The 8,550-nt window shown below is 46.0% G+C and overlaps 1 protein-coding gene across 4 annotated transcripts in view; it reads right to left on the bottom strand.

Annotated features, from left to right (window-relative positions):
- ZNF232 (zinc finger protein 232) overlaps positions 1–5,995 on the bottom strand; it is a 7,456-nt gene extending 1,461 nt beyond the window's left edge. The window contains exons 1-3 of one of the 4 annotated variants that reach the window (XM_032268762.1): positions 5,369–5,995; positions 2,624–3,098; positions 2,214–2,340 (exon numbers count right to left, since the gene is read on the bottom strand). In XM_032268762.1, the coding sequence (XP_032124653.1) occupies positions 2,214–2,340; positions 2,624–3,098; positions 5,369–5,391 (625 nt within the window). In that variant the 5' untranslated portion in view covers positions 5,392–5,995. The remainder of the gene's footprint in view (positions 1–2,213; positions 2,341–2,623; positions 3,099–5,368) is intronic. The other 3 variants (XM_032268763.1, XM_032268761.1, XM_032268760.1) reach the window with 3 other exon arrangements.
- Positions 5,996–8,550: the final 2,555 nt, after the last annotated feature.

Genomic DNA, 8,550 nt, shown 5'->3' with positions numbered 1-8,550 from the left:
AAACTCCATCTAAAAAAAAAAAAAAAAGAAAAAGAAAAAGAAAAAAGAAAAGCAATTACAATGCACAATCCTTTTAGGATTTCCTATATTTTCAAGAAATTAGGGAATGGTCAACTGATGTTGTGAAGGAAGAAGAATCATTAGGGTTAGGAAAAGGGATGTTTCTAAAGGCAGAAAAACTGCCCTTCCTGGCTCTGTAACCTTCACCTCTTCCATTTCCCAGCTGCATAAATCTATAGCCTCTTTAGAGGAAGCTCAAATAGCTGCCTCCTTTATTGAAAGGAAGACTTCCAGCTCCCTGCCTCCTATCTGCTTGATGCTCTCTGCCTCTGCCTTTCTCTTCCTTAAAAAAGAAAAAAATGGGCCGGGCGCAGTGGCTCAAGCCTGTAATCCCAGCACTTTGGGAGGCCGAGGCGGCTGGATCACGAGGTCAAGAGATCGAGACCATCCTGGTCAACATGGTGAAACCCCCGTCTCTACTAAAAATATAAAAAATTAGCTGGGCATGGTGACGTGTGCCTGTAATCCCAGCTACTCGGGAGGCTGAGACAGGAGAATTGCCTGAACCCAGGAGGCGGAGGTTGCGGTGAGCCGAGATCGCGCCATTGCACTCCAGCCTGGGTAACAAGAGCGAAACTCCGTCCCAAAAAAAAAAAAAAAATGAAGAATGCATTGCCTTTTTTGTTTTTAAATGTTCATGGCTCTTTTTCTCTTTTATCCGCTGTAATGTTCTCTACTGCCTAAGGAGAACAGAAACCAATTGTTTTAAGATAACTCAAGATCATTTATTTTTTCTTTTTCTTTTTTTTTTTTTAATGGCTATAAGCAATTTTTTTTTTTTTTTTTTAAAAAGACAGAGTCCTGCTCTGTTGCCCAGGCTGGAGTGCAGTGGCATGATCTCAGTTCACCACAACCTCTGCTTCCCTGGTTCAAGTGATTCTCGTGCCTCCGTCTCCCCAGTAGCTGGGATTATTGGCACGTACCACCACACCAGGCTAATTTTTGTATTTTTAGTAGAGACAGAGATGCACCATGTTTGCCAGGCTGGTCTTGAACTCCTGACCCCAAGTGATTCGCTGACCTCAGCCTCCCAAAGTGCTGGGATTACAGGTGTGACCCACTATGCGCAGCTAAGAACATTTGAGTAAAAAAAAAAAAAATCATTTTTTCAGGTTAAAAGCTATGGTTCAAAACAATCTGAAATATGCTTGCTATTAAAAAAAACAAACACAATAGCTAGCTTCATTTTGAAAGTAAAGTAATAAAATTGATAAATGAATAGAGGCTTACTAAACAGAAGTAAAGGAGAAAAGAAAAAGTCTGGAAAAAAGGAAGAAAGAAGAGCTAAGAAGTAGAAACATACTTTTGGGACAGTAATTAATTTCCATTTCTATTTTTTCCCACTGTGTAACTAATAAGAATTTGATTTCAAATGCTTTGGTTTGCTGATAGTGATAGGGAGGTTATGGTATAAAACCAAGTATCAAGTAGACTCTTCTTGGTTAGCAACAAATTCACAAAATGGTCATGATGCTGCAGAGGCCAACAAGGACAGTTTACACTCCTGAGGCTGTAAGTCTAGTGTTTGCCACTGGGAGAGAGGAGAGGCTGTTTGCGGGTATATGTACAGGCCAAGAAGGAAGTTTTTGTGGTGAATCTGAAGGGTAGAAGGTAAGGGCACACATAAGAGTTTCAAATAGGGCTGTTTACCTGAGGAAGAGGTGGTAGATAAAGGTGATGTCAGGGTGCATCTCACACAGGAGTGCTTTATGGCTTAAAAAGTATGTTTTGCAAGGCCTCAGGAAGTGAAAAAAAAAAAGATCTCAAGGCTGGCCTCTAGCTCAGGGCGGAGTCATTATAGACTAGGAGTTAAGTGCAGTGGAGATGATAAGGCATATGTAAATGAACTATTTCCTGGTCCTGATTTAGGGCTCTCTAAAGTTAAGAGATGCTGGCCAGGCTTTATATCCAGATATGACACCAGTTCAGCTTAATCCTCAGAGGCATTTTATGAGGTAGGTTATTCTTACTCCTAATTTTATGAGTGATGAAATGGGCAAAGTCTCTCACCTAAGAGATAAGAAGAGTAAGGCTGTCATGATGATACCAAACATTTGAGCACCTACTACTACTTACCCTTTATAGGTACTAGGTACTGTGCCCTTTATATTCCCTCTTTCTCTTCTCCCTCCCCACAGAAACCTGCTCCTCACCACTCTTTGGGAAAAGCTGAGTCTCCTTAGGCTGGAGCTGGATGCTCACTGCTTCCTGGGCGGCTCCCAGAGATTCCTTCTTCTCCCATGGCTCTTCCTGTGCAAGTCCATGTGCAGGGCCTGGGACCTGGAGGTGATCAGGCACCACTCAGTTTATATGGGACCAAAGCTTCCAAGGAGACTTTAGAGAGCCTCCTCGGAGTCAGCACAGGGGAAGGAAGAGGAGCTAGAGTCAGTCTCTTTCTCATTCAGGGCTTGAGGGCAGAACAAACAGACACAGAAACACATACTAACTGCTCTACTTGGCCCAAGAGAGGTTTGAACTTGGCAACTCCCCCTACTGCTGCCCCTCTGTCCAGCCTGAAGGTCATTGATCTGGCTCCCATAACAGACCAAATCCCCCTTCCCACCTGTGGCTCTGGTTCAAGTCCTTTCTCTAAATCCTCCAGCACAGTCACAGCCTCCTCTCCACTCTTAGGCTGATGTCCCCGCACCCAGGATTGGAGCTCTTCAGGTAGGATGGTCAAGAATTGTTCGAGCACCAGTAACTCCAGGATCTGCTCCTTGGTGTGTTTCTCTGGCCTCAGCCACTCACAGCAGAGTACCTGTAGTTGGCTCCAGGCCTCCCGGGGACCAGGAGTCTCCTGGTAGCGGAGTTGCCTGAAGCGTTGGCGGAAGATCTCTTGACTGGCAGAGTGGTTCCCAGGTAGCCTGGTCTCATACTCACAAGACTGTCCCTCTTCCTTTGGTTCCATCATCATAATCTTCTCTTGTCCCTTTATACCCTGAAGGGTCAGAGTTTCAGCTGCTGTTAGTGATATAGCCATTCTAGTCCGGACTAGCTCTGCAGAAGGCTCATACCAGCTGGAATCTTGCAAGGGCCCCCTGTAACATAAGAAGAAATCATTCCTCTTCTTTTTTTTTCTTTTCTTTTTTTTTTTTTTTTTTTTTTTTTTTTGAGATAGAGTCTCACTCTGTCACCCAGGCTGGAATGCAATGGCACAATCTCGGCTCACTGCAACCTCCGCCCCCAGGGTTCTAGTGATTCTCCTACCTCAGCCTCCCAAGTAGCTGGGATTACAGGCACCAGCCACCACACCCGGCTAATTTTTTAGTATTTTTAGTAGAGATGGGGTTTTGCTATGTTGGCCAGGCTGGTCTTGAACTCCTGACCTCAGGTGGTCCACCTGCCTTAGCTTCCCAAAATGCTAGGATTACAGGCATGAGCCACCATGCCCAGGCTTCTCTTCTTTTTTTTCATTCATTAAACATACACTCAGCACCACTAAGAGGCAAACCCTGTACTATACTCTTTACTCCTGGTTTCTCTTCAACTCCTCCCCAGAATTCTGCTACACTAAGTCAATGTTTTTGAGAAACTTGCAGTATGGTAGGGATGGAGATATAAAGTGGTTTTCTCCAATACAACTAAATGAATGCCATTAACAGGAAAAAAACATCAAGGAAAAAAAAGTTCTGGGGGCCAATGGGAAGAAATGACTATTGGGAAGAAACTAGTCTGAAGCAAAACCCAAGTTTCCAGATGCAGAGCCCAGAGCCAAGCAGCCTTCAGTGCAAGGTGGGATGTGTTGGGGAGGCAGCCTTCTCTGAGATGGCTTCTCCCACTTTAAAAAATTTCTGAAGTGGCGAGTCGCAGTGGCTCATGCTTGTATTCCCAGCACTTAGGAAGGCTGACAAGGTGGGATCACCTGAGGTTGGGAGTTCGAGACCAGCCTGACCAACATGGAGAAACCCTGTCTCTACTTAAAATACAAAATTAGCCAGGCGTGGTGGTGCATGCCTATAATCCCAGCAACTCGGGAGGCTGAGGCAGGAAAATCACTTGAACCCAGGAGGTGGAGGTTTCGGTGAGCCGAGAAACCAGCCTGGGCAACAAGAGTGAAACTCCACCTCAAAAAAAAAAAAAAAAAAAATTCTGAAGTAGTAGCTGCAGCAAAAGAAAAATATAAGTCCCCTCTAAGGAGTTGGATCTCATTCAAACGCTGAAGATTTGTAGCAGGGCCCAATTAAGGGGCAGCTATGAAAAAGTCTTGGATACAGTGACCTGCATCAAGGAAATCTGCCAGGTGTAAACCAAGAAAGCATCTGAGATAGGTCTCAACCAATTCAGTGGTTATTTTGCTAAGGTTGAGGACGCACCCAGGAAAAAGACACAGACCACAGTAGGATCCATGGCCCGCCCTTTTTCCAAAGAAGGTTTTGAGGGCTTCAATATTTAAAGGGGAGAAAGCTGGCAGGAGGGGAAGAAGGAGAGAAGTGGAGGGAGGGTAGGTAGTGAGATAAGTGGCCACATTCTTGTGAGGATTTGATTAGAGCTCAAGGATTTGATTAGAGCTCACTGAATCCACATGTTGCACGTGCAAAGAGGAATTCAATTATGATTTTGTCTCGTGCATAAGACAAAGTAGACATAGAGGAAGAAGTCAAATATGCTTTGTCTCTGGGTGAGTGGAGGGCGATTTCTAGTCTTGTCTGGTGAAGATGGGCTGATCATTTCCATTGCCAGGTCATCTGGGGTGTTACGTGGCTTTCTATCTTGCACTTATCGGTTTAGGAACAAAAGGAAAAGCAGTTGTTTGTTTTTTCCGTGACTCCGTTTCCAAGCTTAACTTTTTCCTTGGCATAGTAAGTTTGGGATCCCGAGATTTTATTTTCCGTTCACACAGGGAATGAGGTGGGACGCACCAGTAGCCACGAAAGGAGCACAAACGGGGACTGCTGGCAGAAGACAAAGGAGACGCGAAGAAAAACGCAGATCCCATGTCTCCCAGGGTGATGCCCGGAGGCGCTGGCCCCAGCATCAGAACTTCTCTATCCCAGCCTTGGGCAGGTGCCCTCCCAGGAGCCTGGGGTGGGGGCTGTCGTCCAGGCCAGGTACAACTCCTCCTCCCACCCTTTACCCCTTTATCCAGGGATCTCGAGAAAATAGAAGAGGGTCATCAAGACCCCCCTCCACGGCACGTGACGCAACGCGGACAGCGCGGTGCGGGCACCGTGGGCCACCCAAACCCCTCTCCACACACACCCGCGGAGCTGCCTGCCAGGCCTGCTCACTGCAGAGCTGCTGCTGCCTGCGGGACGGGCAAAAGCCAGTCCGCGAGGTGGACCTCTGGCAAGCCGCCGCCAACACTCACCTCACAGGACCAGGAGGTTCCATCGGGGCGCTGCCACGAACCGCGCGACTTCCAGCCCTCACCCCAGCTGTGAGTTTGCGCCTGCGCAGGTCTCAGCCTCGGCCTCCATCTCCCAGAAGCCTCCGCGCCTCCCGCTTTCGCTCGCCTACTCGGACCCAGGCGCGTGGGCGCTGCAGCCGGGTTGGGAAGCCGGGAACCGGTTCCTGGACTTGAGCGGAGCAGGAAAGAGCGCGCCGCCTGCACATCTGGACTGGCGCAGCCGGGTGCCCTGGAGGACCCTGGGAATTGCAGTCCTTGCGCAGGTGGAGAGCGAGCCCTTGTAAGCGGGTGACTCCACCAAGTTTGGCGAGTCTCTTGTGGAATTGTACATTTAACAGGCGGTGCTGGCGGACAGAGGTCAGAGAAATTCTGGCCTTGTACATGGCCTGTGGTAACACTTCTATATGTTCTGTTTTCCAGTTACCTCTTCCCAGACCTGATGAGAGGGGTCACAACTGAGGAAGACGGTCCCCTTCGTACTCCCTAACCACCGGCCTATACAATTCAAGGGGCGTAGCGGGAGGGGAGGGGAAAAAAAGAATTCCAAGGTTTCGTTTTATTTGGGATGGGGGAAATAGAGATTGAGATTTTTTTGTTTTTAACTTTTTTTTTTTTTTTTTTTTTTTTTTTTGAGAGACGGTGGCCAACCTGGTGAAACCCTGTTTCTACTAAATATACAATAAAGTGAGCTGGGCATGGTGGGGGGTGCCTGTAGTCCCCAGCTACTCGGGAGGCTAAGGCAGAAGAGTCATTTGAACCTGGGAGGCAGACGTTGAAATGAGCTGAGATCGTGCCACTGCACTCCAGCCTGGGCGACAGAGCGAGACTCTGTGTCAAAAAATTATTTATTTATTTATTTATTAAAAAGACGGGGTTTCACCATTTTGGCCAGGTTGGTCTTGAACTGCTGAACTCATGTAATCCACCCGCCTCGGCCTCCCAAAGTGCTGGGATTACAAGCGTGAGCCATCATGCCCGGCCAAAAAATTTTTTAATTAAAAATAAAAATAAATGAATTTCTCTCACTATCAAATTTGCAGGGTATTTATTGATCCAGTCTCTCGGTGCTTTTATAAAATAGCTTAATTCTAGTCTCTCCAAGAAAAATTGTTATTCAACTGTGTAGTACCATAGTAACAGTTCTCAGATTATTAAATTTGTTTCTCCAAAATACAGTATCCTTGAAAATGTGTGTAGATCCTTCCCCTTTTTCTTCCAAATCCTTGCAATTTACTTATACTGGGCCAAGTTCCTTCTGACTTCAAGTAGGATCAGGAAGTGCAGAATCTTGTAGTCCTTAGGTCATGGCTGGGGGATATATTATCTTTTTTCCTTCAAAGTGCCATTGATTATCAGGTAATTCACTATTTACCTATCTCTCGTCACAATGAAAGGTTTTTTTTTTTTGTTTGTTTGTTTTTTTTTGGAGATGGAATTTCACTCTTGTTGCCCAGGCTGGAGTGCAGCAGTGGGATCTTGGCTCACTGCAGCCTCCACCTTCAGGGTTCAAGTGATTCTCCTGCCTCAGCCTCCCAAGTAGCTGGGATCACAGGTGCCTGCCACTACTCCCAGCCAATTTTTGTATTTTTAGTAGAGACAGGGTTTCACCATGTTGGTCAAGCTAATCTCAAACTCCTGACCTCATGATCCGCCCACCTCAGCCTCCCAAAGTACTGGGATTACAGGTGTGAGCCACTGTGGCTGGCAAAAGTACTTTTTCTTATTAATATTGTGTCACTGGTTATGGTGACTCATGCCTGTAATCCCAACACTTTAGAAGGCCGAGGCAGGAGGATTGCTTGAGCTTAGGAGTTCGAGACCAGCCTGGGCAAAATGGCGAAACCTTGTCTCTACAAAAAATACAAAAATTAGCTGCATGTGGGGGTGCATGCCTGTAGTCCAAGCTACTTGGGAGACTGAGGCAGGGAGATCGCTTGAACCAGGGAGGTCGAGGCTGCAGTGACCTGTGATCATGCCACTGTACTCCAGTCTGGGTGATAGAGCAAGATACTGTCTCAAAATCAAACAAAAACAAAATTAATATTTTGTGTCTCTAAAGCAAAAATATTCTGGATTCTGGGAGTAGTCTAAGATCTAAGCCTCCAGCTGTAATGAATGATAGCTCTTTTATCACATAATTTAGATTGGTACTCAAGTCAGCACTGTTATCAGTTATGTGCAGGCATCGATCACTGTGTTCACTAGACTTCTGACCCTGGAGTTAAAGGGAAGAGGAGTTAAAGGGAGAGTGAAGATGTAGGTTGAAGAGCATGAAAAGGGGGAAGGTAGACGTAGACAGAAAACAGAGTTGGTCCCAGAGAACTGAGAAAAATTAACTAGATCTAGGCTCTTGCTATAGCCAGCTGCCAACCCTTAACTCCTGCATCACAGCCAAGCCTAAGTGCACCAGGCTAGTAGATCCCAGGTTGCAGCTGAGCCATATTGTATGAACCATGCCTTTGCACAGAGCATTTCAGTCGTATATGCAAAAAGGAGGGAGACAAAGAGGATTTTTAGGGCAGAAACTAATCTGTTTAATACTACAATGGTGGGTACATGTCATACATTTTTTTCAAATCCGTAGAATGTGTAATACCAAGCATGAACCCTAATGTAAACTATGGACTTTGGGTGATTATGATGTCCCAATGTAGGTTTGTCCACTGTAATAAATGAACTACTGTTGTGGGGGATGTTATAATGGGGGAGGCTATGCATGTGTGGGGCCAGGAGGTATATGAGAAATCTCTGTGTACCTTCCTCTCAATTTTGCTGTGAACCTAAAACTGCTCTTAAAAAAAATTAAAGTCTTTAAAAACTAAAATAAAATAAGGCTGGCAAGGTAGCTCACACCTGTAATCACAGTACTTTGGGAGGCTGAGGAGGGTGGATTGCTTGAGTCCAGGAGTTCCAGACCAGCATAGGCAACACAGTGAAACCCCGTCTCTACTACGAATGCCAAAATTAGCCAGGTGTGGTGCCACATGCCTGTAATCTCACCTACTTGGGAAGCTGAGGTGGGAGGATAACTTGACCCCAGCAGTTTGAGGCTTCAGTGAACCAAGATTGGGCCACTGCACTCCAGCCTGGGCAATCAGTGAGACCCTGTCTCAAATAAGTAAATAAATATAAATAAAAATAAT

Source organism: Sapajus apella, unplaced genomic scaffold, assembly GCF_009761245.1.
Source record: "Sapajus apella isolate SASKATOON/1434 unplaced genomic scaffold, GSC_monkey_1.0 scaffold186, whole genome shotgun sequence".
In the NCBI taxonomy this organism is placed as follows: Eukaryota; Metazoa; Chordata; class Mammalia; order Primates; family Cebidae; genus Sapajus; species Sapajus apella.
Note: the sequence above shows the minus strand (reverse complement) of the source record. Positions and strands in the feature narration are given on the sequence as shown.